General features: G+C 40.3%; 1 protein-coding gene across 1 annotated transcript in view; it reads right to left on the reverse strand.

The window, feature by feature from the left end:
* LOC126176883 (RNA-binding protein with serine-rich domain 1-A-like) overlaps positions 1-15,714 on the reverse strand; it is a 63,036-nt gene that overhangs the window by 16,374 nt on the left and 30,948 nt on the right. Inside the window, exons 5-6 of the mRNA XM_049924083.1 lie at positions 12,347-12,594; positions 8,161-8,287 (exon numbers count right to left, since the gene is read on the reverse strand). Of these exons, the coding sequence (XP_049780040.1) occupies positions 8,161-8,287; positions 12,347-12,594 (375 nt within the window). The remainder of the gene's footprint in view (positions 1-8,160; positions 8,288-12,346; positions 12,595-15,714) is intronic.

Here is a 15,714-nt window from a genome sequence, read left to right on the forward strand (position 1 = left end):
GAGAAGAGAAGTTTGTGGCACAACTTGACTAGAAGAAGGGATCGGTTGGTAGGACATGTTTTGAGGCATCAAGGGATCACAAATTTAGCATTGGAGGGCAGTGTGGAGGGTAAAAATCGTAGAGGGAGACCAAGAGATGAATACACTAAGCAGATTCAGAAGGATGTAGGTTGCAGTAGATACTGGGAGATGAAGAAACTTGCACAGGATAGAGTAGCATGGAGAGCTGCATCAAACCAGTCTCAGGACTGAAGACCACAACAACAACAAGTTGCATCTTCTGTAGTCTGGATGCAAAATTCAAAATAAAATGACTTAATTGTTATTTTATCACACTATTTATTTCCTATATGGACTGCTGTAAAATATTTCTTAGAAATGTGTATACAGTGCGCCCACAATCATTTGCGGCCTTTTAAATGTGCCTAAAGCTCAAAAAGTTTTAGAACCACTGTTCTATGGTTTCTCATCTCCGATATGAACATTATAGTAGGTTTAAAAATTAGTTTCTGACTCTCTGGCTTCCATGCAAATTAACTGTTGTTACAAATCCACAGTGTTTAAAGATGGTTTTTCCTTCACTACTGTCTGAAGTAATTTTGGTAACCCAAGCTGAAAGTTACGTGTCACTTTCAATATACATCAGCACTGTAACCCTTTAACTGCTCTGGACGTGTTAACGTGTGTGCCTTTGTACCTGTCCCTGTGTGCTCTGAACGTGTGTAAATAGGTTCAGAGCACACAGGGACAGGTACAAAGGCGTGCACATTAACAGGTCCAGAGCAGTTAAAGGGTTAATGAAACATGGGAAGTCCAAGTTGGAATATCAACAATATTATGAAAACAATAGATTGTTACTGACCATAAAATTGACACGTTGATCTGCAGACAGGCATAATGAAAACACTGTTTCACATTCAGCTTTTGGCCAAAGCCTTCTTCAGAAAAGAGAAGAAAAGAAATGCACACATGGCCACTATCGCCGGCTGCTCTGGCCAGAATGCAATGGTGTCGCATAGATCGCAAGCAGCAATCTGGAGAGGGGCAGGAAAGGGGAGGGACAGCATCATATGGGTGGGGAAGCATGCAGGAATTAGATGGTAACTGGACAAGGCTGTCAGATGAGTGTGCAGGCACAGAGCATATCACAATTGATGGTGAGGGGATGTGAACTGTGTGGAGGTGATAAGGCAGACGGCGGCAGATACTGTTGGATGCAGAGTGTGGGGACAATAGATTGTCGCAGGTTGAGGCCGTGTGATTTTGGGAATGGAGAATGCATTGTAAGGACAGTTCCAATCTGTGCAGATCAGAAAAGATGGTGGTGGACGAGAGGATCCAGATGGTCCAGGTTGTGAAGCAGCCCTTGGAATCAGAAAGTACATTGTGTTCAGCTGCATGATGGTGGTGGCCATTCATTCTGGTGGACAGTTAGCTGTTAGTCATTGTTTGTTGTTGTGGTCTTCAGTCCTGAGACTGGTTTGATGCAGCTCTCCATGCTACTCTATCCTGTGCAAGCTTCTTCATCTTCCAGTACCTACTGCAACCTACATCCTTCTGAATCTGCTTAGTGTATTCATCTCTTGGTCTCCCTCTACGATTTTTACCCTCCACGCTGCCCTCCAATACTAAATTGGTGATCCCTTGATGCCTCAGAACATGTCCTACCAACCGATCCCTTCTTCTGGTCAAGTTGTGCCACAAACTTCTCTTCTCCCCAATCCTATTCAATACTTCCTCATTAGTTATGTGATCTACCCATCTAATCTTCAGCATTATTCTGTAGCACCACATTTCGAAAGCTTCTATTCTCTTCTTGTCCAAACTATTTATCGTCCATGTTTCACTTCCATACATGGCTACACTCCATACAAATACTTTCAGAAATGACTTCCTGACACTTAAATCTATACTCGATGTTAACAAATTTCTCTTCTTCAGAAACGCTTTCCTTGCCATTGCCAGTCTACATTTTATATCCTCTCTACTTCGACCATCATCAGTTATTTTGCTCCCCAAATAGCAAAACTCCTTTACTACTTTAAGCGTCTCATTTCCTAATGTAATTCCCTCGGCATCACCCGACTTAATTCGACTACATTCCATTATCCTCGTTTTGCTTTTGTTGATGTTCATCTTATATCCTCCTTTCAAGACACTGTCCATTCCGTTCAACTGCTCTTCCAAGTCCTTTGCTGTCTCTGACAGAATTACAATGTCATCGGCGAACCTCAAAGTTTTTATTTCTTCTCCATGGATTTTAATACCTACTCCGAATTTTTCTTTTGTTTCCTTTACTGCTTGCTCAATATACAGATTGAATAACATTGGGGAGAGGCTACGACCCTGTCTCACTCCCTTCCCAACCGCTGCTTCCCTCTCATGCCCCTCGACTCTTATAACTGCCATCTGGTTTCTGTACAAATTGTAAATAGCCTTTCACTCCCTGTATTTTACCCCTGCCACCTTTAGAATTTGAAAGAGAGTATTCCAGTCAACATTGTCAAAAGCTTTCTCTAAGTCTACAAATGCTAGAAATGTAGGTTTGCCTTTCCTTAATCTTTCTTCTAAGATAAGTCGTAAGGTCAGTATTGCCTCACGTGTTCCAGTATTTCTACGGAATCCAAACTGATCTTCCCCGAGGTCGGCTTCTACTAGCTTTTCCATTCGTCTGTAAAGAATTCGTGTTAGTATTTTGCAGCTGTGGCTTATTAAACTGATTGTTCGGTAATTTTCACATGTGTCAACACCTGCTTTCTTTGGGATTGGAATTATTATATTCTTCCTGAAGTCTGAGGGTATTTCACTTGTTTCATACATATTGCTCACCAGATGGTAGAGTTTTGTCAGGACTGGCTCTCCCAAGGCCGTCAGTAGTTCCAATGGAATGCTGTCTACTCCGGGGGCCTTGTTCCGACTCAGGTCTTTCAGTGCTCTGTCAAACTCTTCACGCAATATCATATCTCCCATTTCATCTTCATCTACATCTACATCCTTTCCCATTTCCATAATATTGTCCTCAAGTACATCGCCCTTGTATAGACCCTCTATATACTCCTTCCACCTTTCTGCTTTCCCTTCTTTGCTTAGAACTGGGTTTCCATCTGAGCTCTTGATGTTCATACAAGTGGTTCTCTTATCTCCAAAGGTCTCTTTAATTTTCCTGTAGGCAGTATCTATCTTACCCCTAGTGAGATATGCCTCTACATCCTTACATTTGTCCTCTAGCCATGCCTGCTTAGCCATTTTGCACTTCCTGTCGATCTCATTTTTGAGATGTTTGTATTCCTTTTTGCCTGCTTCATTTACTGCATTTTTATATTTTCTCCTTTCATCAATTACATTCAATATTTCTTCTGTTACCCAAGGATTTCTACTAGCCCTCGTCTTTTTACCTACTTGATCCTCTGCTGCCTTCACTACTTCATCCCTCAAAGCTACCCATTCTTCTTCTACTGTATTTCTTTCCCCCATTCCTGTCAATTGTTCCCTTATGCTCTCCCTGAAGCTCTGTACAACGTCTGGTTCTTTCAGTTTATCCAAGTCCCATCTCCTTAACTTCCCACCTTTTTGCAGTTTCTTCAGTTTTAATCTACAGGTCATAACCAGTAGATTGTGGTCAGAGTCCACATCTGTTAGTCAAATCTACAGAAAAAGTTAGATAATGATTGCAGCAGAGCTGGTATAAGACATGGCTGCTTCCACAGGTGGCCAAGACTCTGATGGGGTAGGATAAGCCAGTGACATGACTGGAATATGAAGTGCTGGGCGGGTGGACTGGACAGCTCTTGCAGCTGGGTTTTCCACAGGGATATGATCCCTGTGGCTAGCGGCTGGGATTGGGAATGGTATAGGGATGGACTAAGATGTTCTGGAGGTTTTACGGGCGACGGACCATAACTTTAGGAGGAGTTGGAAGGATCTTGGCTAGAATGTCTGTTGTTGCACGGCATGGTGATAGACAATCGAAGCCCTGATGAAGGATGAGTTTCAGTTGTTCCCGTCCAGGATGGTATTGGGTCATGAAAGAGGCACTCCTTTGTAGTTGGTTCTTGGTGGTGGTGGGAGAATTGGGTATGTGTGGGGATATCACAGAGGAAATCTGTTTGCAGATGAGGTCTGGGGGATAGTGCCTGTCTGTGAAGCTCTTCGTGAGACCTTCAGTATACTGGACAAAGGAGTTCTTGCCACTGCAAATACAATTTATCTGGGTGCCCAAGATGTATGGGAGGGGTGGTTGGTGGGTTTAATGTGGACAGAGGTGTGGATGGAGCCTTCAAAGAGTAGGTGATCAATGTCCAGAAACATGGCATGCTGGATTGAATAGGACCCGGTGAAGCATTTGCAACAGATGGTGTTGAGTTGTGAAGGAATGAGGATAGAGTATTTGGCCCCGAGTCCATATAATAAAAGCATCAATAAAGCTGAACCAAACCACAGATTTGGGGGTTTCAAGTTCCTTTATCGCTACATTTCAATAATACCTACTGAATGCATGCATTGTTCACCCTACTAAATAAAGAAGTATACCGATTTCATTCTGGTCAAGTGGACACTTTCTGTGCATGTTCTGAATACAAATTTTTGTTGTGCATGTGAGATGAAAATGTTTTCTTTCTGATAAAGCATATACACTCCTGGAAATGGAAAAAAGAACACATTGACACCGGTGTGTCAGACCCACCATACTTGCTCCGGACACTGCGAGAGGGCTGTACAAGCAATGATCACACGCACGGCACAGCGGACACACCAGGAACCGCGGTGTTGGCCGTCGAATGGCGCTAGCTGCGCAGCATTTGTGCACCGCCGCCGTCAGTGTCAGCCAGTTTGCCGTGGCATACGGAGCTCCATCGCAGTCTTTAACACTGGTAGCATGCCGCGACAGCGTGGACGTGAACCGTATGTGCAGTTGACGGACTTTGAGCGAGGGCGTATAGTGGGCATGCGGGAGGCCGGGTGGACGTACCGCCGAATTGCTCAACATGTGGGGCTTGAGGTCTCCACAGTACATCGATGTTGTCGCCAGTGGTCGGCGGAAGGTGCACGTGCCTGTCGACCTGGGACCGGACCGCAGCGACGCACGGATGCATGCCAAGACCGTAGGATCCTACGCAGTGCCGTAGGGGACCGCATCGCCACTTCCCAGAAAATTAGGGACACTGTTGCTCCTGGGGTATCGGCGAGGACCATTCGCAACCATCTCCATGAAGCTGAAGCTGGGCTACGGACCCGCACACCATTAGGCCGTCTTCCGCTCACGCCCCAACATCGTGCAGCCCGACTCCAGTGGTGTCACGACAGGCGTGAATGGAGGGACGAATGGAGACGTGTCGTCTTCAGCGATGAGAGCCGCTTCTGCCTTGGTGCCAATGATGGTCGTATGCGTGTTTGGCGCCGTGCAGGTGAGCGCCACAATCAGGACTGCATACGACCGAGGCACACAGGGCCAACACCCGGCATCATGGTGTGGGGAGCGATCTCCTACACTGGCCGTACACCACTGGTGATCGTCGAAGGGACACTGAATAGTGCACGGTACATCCAAACCGTCATCGAACCCATCGTTCTACCATTCCTAGACCGGCAAGGGAACTTGCTGTTCCAACTGGACAATGCACGTCCACATGTATCCCGTGCCACCTAACGTGCTCTAGAAGCTGTAAGTCAACTACCCTGGCCAGCAAGATCTCCGGATCTGTCCCCCATTCAGCATGTTTGGGACTGGATGAAGCGTCGTCTCACGCGGTCTGCACGTCCAGCACGAACGCTGGTCCAACTGAGGCGCCAGGTGGAAATGGCATGGCAAGCCGTTCCACAGGACTACATCCAGCATCTCTACGATCGTCTCCATGGGAGAATAGCAGCCTGCATTGCTGCGAAAGGTGGATATACACTGTACTAGTGCCGACATTGTGCATGCTCTGTTGCCTGTGTCTATGTGCCTGTGGTTCTGTCAGTGTGATCATGTGATGTATCTGACCCCAGGAATGTGTCAATAAAGTTTCCCCTTCCTGGGACAATGAATTCACGGTGTTCTTATTTCAATTTCCAGGAGTGTAGTTACTTCGTATTGTAAATGAAATATACTGATCACCTGCGAAAACATTCTCATAATTGGCATTTGTTGTGAGCTATGTAAAAGACTTTTTAACTTCAAACAATGGAAAATCCAGGATGGAATGTAGCAATATTATGAAAAAAATAGTTGCTACTCACCATACAGTGGAGATGCTGAGTTGCAGACAGGCACAACAAAGAGACTGTTACAAATAAAGCTTTTGGCTCGTAAGGTCTTCGTCAAAAATAGAAGACACACACACACACACACACACACACACACACACACACAAAAGTTGCCCGAGTTGTGCGTACGCGCGCGCGCGCGCGCGCGCGCGCGCGCGCGCGCGCGTGTGTGTGTGTGTGTGTGTGTGTGTGTGTGTGTGTGTGTGTGTGTGTGTGTGTGTGTCGTCTATTTTTGACTAGGGCCTTAAGGGCCAAAAGCTTTATTTGTAACAGTACTGTCTTTCTGTTGTGCCTATCTGCAACTCATCATCTCCACTATATGGTGAGTAGCAACTTTTCTTTTCATAATATTATTACTTTTTAACGTCATTTATACTGTGTCTCGAGACTTATTTCTTAGCTTTGTGAGCGGTATTTTCTCCAGATTAACTGAATGTTCAATCACTGGAGGAAGGTAGACTGCCTGTCTATAATTAATATACTTTGAGAACAATACGTCTATGAAGAAGTTCATGTCCTATTTGGAATTTTGGCAATACATTTCTAATATTTCCAATTACTTCTTGTTCATCACAAATGAGGACAGTTCTCTGCCAGTCAGCTAGTAATTTTAAAGTAATTGGGTAATCTGAAAAGTTCATCCTTACCTGGGTGTTTTCTACCACAGTAATTCACCCAAAAACAGTCACAACGGGCAATATGTGTAAGGGCCTAAACCACTTATGAAACTGTACAAAAACTTTATATTTTGTTTGTAGCTGAACATTAAAATCTTCTAGTCAATGAAAATAAAGGAGTACAAATATTATGTATTAATCTATAAATAGTTCAATACTATAAATATACGATAACTTATTACAATATTTCTGTTTATCTGATGCAATGTATGCTGTATTTTAACTTTTGTGTACTACACAAATGAAATAAGACATCACAGGGCTTCAAACCTCGAGTCTGCGTATTTGGCAGCACAGTACCTTACGTCAAAAACAACATGCCTGTATTATTCCATAGCTGACAGTTGCGTCCCTAAAGGGAATCAACAAATGCATGATTAAGGGCATGAAAATCGTTTTCTTTCTAATCAAATTTGCTTTTCACAATCACTTCATGTTCTTTGGGTACAGATGAATTGCCAATTACATCTCTTGTTGAAACAACACTGTAGTGTTACATCTGCTGACACAGACAACTTAAAACTGTTTCTTTCAGAATCTGTGGAGGAGCCATCTATTAAGCTGACATCAAACAATACATCATTACTGTCACTCTTGGTGAGTACCTCTACAATCTCTTATTCAGTAGAACAGATGATGGAACAAATAGTTTGATGCCAATGAAGAAGCACATAAATAATACTTAACAACCAGAACTGTGAAAAGCTACCAAGATACGAGGCAGAAAAACCAATGTACACTTACTTGAACTCTTCAAAAGCAAACCACACAAATACCCAAGTAGTGGCATGACTGTACTCAGAATTAGCACTCAGAGGACAGCAAGAAGGTGTGGGTTAATTTGTCAACAGCATTCAAGAAAGATAAGCGTCAAGGTTTAAGTCTTGGATCAACAAGAACAACTGTTATCAAGTTTAATAAACAGTTGGCGCAACACCAAAAGCATTGCCACTGGAAGGTAAATCTCCTCGTTCCACATGACAAATATTCAATTCAATGATGAAAGAACATTGTGAAACAAATCTGCCTTGAAAAACTAAAATAATAAAAGGTTTTCTGCACTAAAAGTTTTAGAAACAGCTTTCACCCCAGTCATAACCAGCAATAAGTTATATATAGTAGAGCGAAATGATACTACCTTTACCTTACAATTTCTGTTTTGTGTCCTTGAAATAAAAGTTTTATTTTCTAGCGGAAATTTTCTTTGAAAGATGTAATTTTTGCATCTGTCCAATACCTTGGAGGTGATCTCCAGCGAGGTGCAGGTCTCCTGATGGGAGGAGGTGGACTACGCCTTGGTGGTGGAGGCCTGGGCTTCGGCTGAAGCACAGGGGCAGCAGTGATTTCCTGTCCGTCGATTTGGCCTGCAAGAAAACAGGGTCCCAGTACCTCCTTGGCATTTTTAAAAGAGAAAAAGTAGAAGAAGAAGGAGAAGAAACTATCCCAGAGAACCAGAGTAATACTACTACACATTAGTAAAATATGTCATGACACAAAGTACAAGGGACATCAATAATCAGAGAGACAAACTGATCTAGAAAAAAACTCTTATTTTTACAAAATGAGACTTTTACTACTTCTCAACATAATCCCCACCAAAGTAAACTTGTCCAATGAGTAACGAGCTTTTTATTCTTTGACCTCACCATTGTTACTGAACCTTTTCTATGTTCTCTGAGTGGACCAAACAAATGAAAATTCAAGGGAAACAAATCTGGACTGCAGACAGGATGAGGTAGTATCTCCCCCATTTCTTCAATGGTTTATTGGGTCAGTCGGGCGGTGCGAAAGTGAACAGTGAAGTGTAGCAACATTATATCTTTTCTTTAAGATCTGTGACATTTTTTCCTCACTGCTACTTTTGCTTGGTTCATTTGTATTAACATTAGCATTGTTTATTATAAGCTGATCGTCCAAATAATCACAAAAGATCGCACCTCGGGCATTCCAAAAGATGGTCAACATGACTTTTGCCACAGATATTTGTATCCTGAATTTCTTTCAGATACGTGAGCCGGTGTGCTTCCATTCTACGCTTTATCTTTTCGCCTCTCAAAACAATGAATCGAAGTTTCAAAACGTTTTAAAATCTTGTTTCGAAAAGGGTCACCTTCTCTTTTGAATCTGTACGCACTTTGAGTCTAGTTTCCTTGTGTTGTTGTGTTAACTCTTTTGGGGCCCACATTGCATTCGTTTTGCTGTCCTTGAGCTCTTTACTGATAATTTTAGAAACTGTGTCAACTGTTTTTGCTATATATTCAACTGCATCATGTCAGTGTTCATGAATAATGCCGTCAATGCGGGTCTCAAGTGAAAGAGCTGACTCTTCGACTTTGCTACACGAAAAATCGAAATGTCGTCGTCTAATACTGAAAAAGCAGTTAATACAAATAGTACCCAAGACTGGTGTGGTTTCTATTTTGTGTATTTTGTCATTGTCTGCTACATAAAATGAAATAGGGCTTTCAAATATTGTAGCAATTGTAACACACACCAAATAAGTGAGACTGTTTCGGTAATAATTGTCATTTTTATAACATGACAGAATAAATTCACAAAGTGCCAATATCAAATGCCTATTTGGCATACTACATGCAAAAAGCTATGATGTTACGAAATAGTTTCAAATTTCATTCATATGCTCCAGTTTCTCAAGCATGAGATCAAAAAGTCATAGTATGAAATTTTTGCATAAATTTGGAATCGTCATATTCTTCCATAATTTGTGTGATGTCCCCATTTCTTCTCCGTCCTCGTTCTAACAAACAATCTTGTCATCACTAATTCTGTAACTATTCCTGCCACTGTCAAAACTCATTCTCCAGTTAACTTCACTAACCCTGCCAGAATCACCTGTTTAGTTATCCTGCGATTATTCTCCAGTTCGGCATTATTACATGTTCGTACAACGCGTTTTCTGCACTACTCCCAGAATAGAACTTAAGCGGCTACTAGCTGGGGTCTGTACAACTGCTCATTATCAGTGTAGTGATTTGGTCAAAATTTTCTGTAAAAGTTTCATTTTCTTATCTGTTATTCCTGTTAGTCGTTTATTTCCACTCTGGTAGACTCAATCTATGGATTTCACTAGTAATTATAACAATGCTGATCATTCGCAAACCCAGTCAGCCACATAAACAAGCAGTGACTGCCATTCATGCCTTTGGCTTTATTCCGCTAAGCATATACAACCTCGTCCCCTTTTGTCTGCAGGAACGTTTATTTCTAGATGTGACGAGGACTCCCTTGGCAGAGACATCATGTACACTAATGCACGCATTCAAAAATCAACTTATGGTTCATCCAGAAATCAACTTATGGTTCATCAGAAATCAACATAGAATGTGTTCAAAAACCAACAGGGATGAGCTTCAAAATCTATGAAAAATCGATAGACCAACACGCACTGAATGCTAGGTGCTTTGTGGAACGAGGTTCCCCCCCCCCCTCTAGAATATGAATTTGGTGCCCCCCCCCTCTCCCACTGGGATTGCCGCCCACTCCAGTTACCCCGATTTGCCCCCCCCCCCCCTCCCCCCGATCTTGGCCTGCTACGCACGTGTGAATCTGGCAGCTTGGGGGTGCCAGTAAAATTTTTCCGGGTAGCATCTGGCTGCTTGCTGCTGCTGCTGCTTACACAGCCAATAGCCACATTTCCGTAGCCAGAAGTGGGAGAACATACTACTAATATGCGACTCAACTGCTCATGAGCCCGCTCCTAACTGCTCAAAAGAAGCTAATGTAAAAAGTTGCGATGTCACGCTCATCGCAGACAATTTGTTGTTATTAAGCATTGCATAGACCTGCTAAAGCCCTTGACACATTTTGCTGTTGGCAGACACTTGTATGAGCACTATGTATTGTTGTTTTATATGGCACATTTTCTTTGTAATTTAAGTTTTATTTTCGTTTTTTTCTGTTGTTCACATTTTATTGCTGCAGTATTATTCTGCAGCAGTGTGATACAGTAACATCCTTTGTTAGAGTATCGGTTCTTGCCAGTCAAAATTACAAAAATTTAACTGAAAAATAAACAATGAAAAATTACTGGAATTCTAAAAAAAATCCGGGGTTTTCCAGGTTTTCTCCCTGATGAAAAACTTCCCAGATTTTTCCCAGATCTCCCCAGGTTGTATACCTCCTGTTATATTGTATACGCTGAATCATCGATGGAGTGTCATACAGTACACGAAAAAAAGTGTGGAAAATAAACAAAAATTTTGACACAACTATGTAACAAATTTTTTTATGTAAATTGGAAGTGCATATCTTAACCTATGGCCACACGAAAAAGAACATAGAAATTGTTATCACAGGGAAAAATAACTAAGTAACATTTTATATAATGGAGGGAAACATTCTACGTGGGAAAAATATCTCTTAAAACAAAGATGATGTGACTTACCAAACGAAAGTGCTGGCAGGTTGATAGACACACAAACAAACACACAAAATTCAAGCTTTCGCAACCAACGGTTGCTTCATCAGGAAAGAGGGAAGGAGAGGGAAAGATGAAAGGATGTGGGTTTTAAGGGAGAGGGTAAGGAGTCATTCCAATCCCGGGAGCAGAAAGACTTACCTTAGGGGGAAAAAAGGACAGGTATACACTCGCGCGCACACACACACACACACACACACACACACACACACATATATCCATCCGCACTTACGGTTGAGCAACCGTTGGTTGCGAAAGCTTGAATTTTGTGTGTATGTTTGTCTTTGTTTGCGTGTCTATCGACCTGCCAACACTTTCGTTTGGTAAGTCACATCATCTTTGTTTTTAGAGATATAAGTAACATTTTATTTATGTAAAAATAAGGGCATGAACTGTTTAAAATCTACAACTGTCATACATCAAAACATGGAATATTACACAGAAAAATCCACTGATAATGTCTTTCACATAAAAGGTGTGTAATTTATAAATGAACATCAAGTCAATTTTGTGTGGAGATTTAACAATGTTATCTTTTTGACTGATTTTCTAGGGAAAAATAATATTAATGAATCTACTGATTACTATAACCTTAAACAGACATATGTTCACCTAACTGCAACTTAAAAAACAACTTACTTCACATTTACCTACACTAACTTAAAAAATTTAGCACTTTTGACAGTGTTGCATTTATTTCAGAACAACCCATTACAAACTGTAAACTACCTACAAATTTTATTCACATGTTGTCTGTTGCTAGCAATTCCCTGCTGATTTGTCTCTCATACTGTATTGCAGTATTCTCCTATGCATCAGTTTTAGGATCACAAGTATGATTATTTTATAGGGACAACTAAAGAGAAAATTTGTGTATGGGAATTCGACCTATGGCATCACAGGAACTAAGCATGATCATCTTTCAGCTCCTCACGAGTATGACTATTAATGTAAAACAATTTCTGAAACTAAATTAGATTATTACCTCCATCCATATGTTTCATTGCATTTTCAGCTTCATTTGGAGTTTCAAACTCAATGTATGCAAAGCCTCTCCCTGTATTTGGGTGCAGCCTGTCTACAGGAAATTCAACACTTTTTACATTTCCATATGTTGAAAAAATTTCTACTATGTGATCACGAGTCACATTACGAGTCAAACGACCAATGTGAATTTTTGTGGGACGTGGTGTAGGCGAATGTTCCTTGCGCTTCCGTCTTGGAGTAGGAGTCCTGAAAAAAAGGGAAAAAATGTTGTCTTCTTATACAACTTATAGTACACTCTAAACTAATATTGTTTGTTTTACTGTTTATTAGCATCTGCAAAAATGTACTATTGTATAACTGCAGTAATATGCTCAGCTTGCGTTCTTTATTTAGTATAGTTCGTTTTTTCACAGAATGGTTTAAAATTATATTAATAACTCCTTTGCCACTGTTCATTGTTACTACACAAATATTCAATATGTTACATCACGATTCTTTAAGATAATGAATGATGCCACTTAAGATGAACTTGACATGTGCTCTAGTAGAATAAAATGAATACCTTAAAAAACAAAGAGAGTCCACATGTTGGTTATGCTAAACAAAGTAATACATACATACATACTTCTGTTACAAAAAATTAGCAAATAAGAAGGGAGGTATATCAGGTCCACAAAAATTACAGTCAGACAACACAGAGGATGACTATTATATTTATCAATATAACAAGCCTTTAAAAATTTATACAACCTTGTGTTTAGAATATTGACACTTTTTCACCAAATCAATCAATTAAAATAAACATGAAATGGTCTCCCTAGATAACAGGAATTATGTTAAAATGTTTTCATGCTAATAAGGACGTCTATTACGTAAAATAAGCAAATGTTTTCCACCCTTTTTAGGGAAATATTTCCAGAATGTAAGAGGCAAAGAAAGGTGCTTAACACAGAGTGAATATGGTCTTCTTTTTTATTGTGTTTCTAACGATAAAGTTTAATTTAAACATGTCTGAATTTATTATTGACACAGACACTAATAAACACAAAGTGACATATTAAAACCAAACATTGCTGAGTCAAATATTATAAAACTTCCAAATGCAATGGGTCACGTAAGAAGTATGTTTTCAACATATTATGCAAAGATGAGGCCAGAAGTTTGACATTTTTCATCAGTGTGTTTCTTTACATTACTTTTACAGTATACTTGTAATAGTTGGGTCATTTGGGTAGCAAGTGTTTTCTTTTCTCTAAATTAAGCTCATAAAGATCGAACAACTGCATGACCGCCTCAACCATGAAATGTATTTCCCATAAATGAGAAAGACCCGGCAAGCTGTGGGTGACATAATAAGAAACCTGTAAACTATTTTTTCCCTGATTACTTCCTCTTTTCTGGAAACTCTTGGTCCATGTTGTTTACCAACTATTAGTTCATTATTTCTCAAAAATATTGTTTTTCCACCAAAGGGAAACAGCCACAAGATCTATCTCTAAGCACCAAGAAAGAAATAACTTTTTACCTAAGTGTCTTGCAACTTCACTCAATATATTACCTTTTATTTTTAACAGCTAAATTCAGTGGCTTGGATGCTACTTTCCTTCCAATTATCTGAAATATAACTCAATGCATAATCACATCCAACACCAATATCATGATCATAATTTTCTAGTGATAATCATTCAAGCTTAAAACTCAGCTTTTATCAATAAGATTTTGGTAATATTCTTTGGTTTATGTAGCTGGCAGTGACTGCCAAGACGTAAATGAATAAGGAGAGCATGACAGTGTACCAATCACTCCGGATAATTATGATGCATGAAAGTAGACTGTATAGTATGTAACATGAGATGTAACTTCTCCAAAAAAGAGGTAATGTCAAGATCTGGCTGAAAGTAATTATTGTTTGTGGTTTTAAACTCAACAAATACAATAGCACTGACTTGTGTAAAACTTAATACTCCTATTCTGGTGCTGGTTTTTAGGTTTCTCTGTAATACATAGAGAGGATCTTTCATCTTCTTCTCCTGCTGTGACACGCTTGGGATTGTTCTTAGCTGCCAGTATTCTGTAATTATTATTGTGTTCTGCTGAGTCTTCCTCACATCAGACCCAGCAGACTTTCAATGTAGATAACTACTTTGTGAATCAGTGGAAACTTATAATCACAAATTTACTAGGGATATCTAGAGGTGCTAGTGATGGCATCAAACAGAGGCCATAAATCATTATCCCACAGAACACCTAAACTTTTAGACACAACCTGGTAATAAAGCAGACTGTTATTCCTGACAAGGGAAGTACCCCTATCCTATCAATTAAAACAAGAAAGAAAAAAATGATTTAAAATATGGAGATGAACACATTTAACTTCCGGGCAAAGCCTTCTTTAAAAAATAAATAAATAAATAAATAATAAAATAAAAACACGCATGCGCACACAAGCAAGTACACCTCACGCACACATAACTGCCATCTCTGGTAGCTTGGACCAGTGCTTACTTGTGTGGATGTGTATGTTTCCTTTTCTGATGAAGGCTTTGGCCAAAAGCTAAATGCATAACAGTCCTTTTTGTGTCTGTATGCACGTCAACATGTCAGCTTTAAGCTGAGTAGCAATCTATCCTTTTCCTAGTACTGTTCCAACCTGGAGTTTCCATTGTTTGATCCATCAAGGTCATTTACCTGTAAAATTCAGCATTTGTGTACAGCTGGTGTTTGCACGTTAATGAAGCTATAACGCTACAGAAGTGCCAGTCATTGGAGAAACAATACTGTGAAACAGACAGTTATGATCAGCAGATTCACAAGATTTCTAAATGAAGTTTTTTTAGGCAACAGGCTTAACACTTGCTTGGAACAACACACATGTACGCCTGCAGTACTTACAGAAGCATATTTCCCAAAGTAATAGTTGCTATGTGTTACCGGTTCTTCCCTTACCTGTCATCAAAGTGCAAATGTGACGTATCAATTACGTGATAAAACACAAAAGAACGGTGCAGCCTATGGCAATGGCATGAAATAATATGATCACTGCAGTTTTCATACTGGACCACTGCAGTCGGGACACACCAAAAATGATGTAGCACGTCCTTATGTTGCCCTTGTCAAGTGTGCACACTGTTCCATTCCAGTGTGTTCACATTTGCACTTCAATGATGAATAAGGGAAGAACATATTGCAACACAGGAATTCCTAATTTGGTAAATCTGACTCTGTAAGTAGCACATGTGTTAGCATATATGGTTTCAACCATATGTTTAGCTTTTTGGCAAATAATGCCTCATTTTTAACTCTTGTGGATCTGCTGGTCATAGCCATATGTTACACAGCATTCTTTCTAAAGAAACTTGTCCTTCT

Source organism: Schistocerca cancellata, chromosome 3, assembly GCF_023864275.1.
Source record: "Schistocerca cancellata isolate TAMUIC-IGC-003103 chromosome 3, iqSchCanc2.1, whole genome shotgun sequence".
Lineage (NCBI taxonomy): Eukaryota > Metazoa > Arthropoda > Insecta > Orthoptera > Acrididae > Schistocerca > Schistocerca cancellata.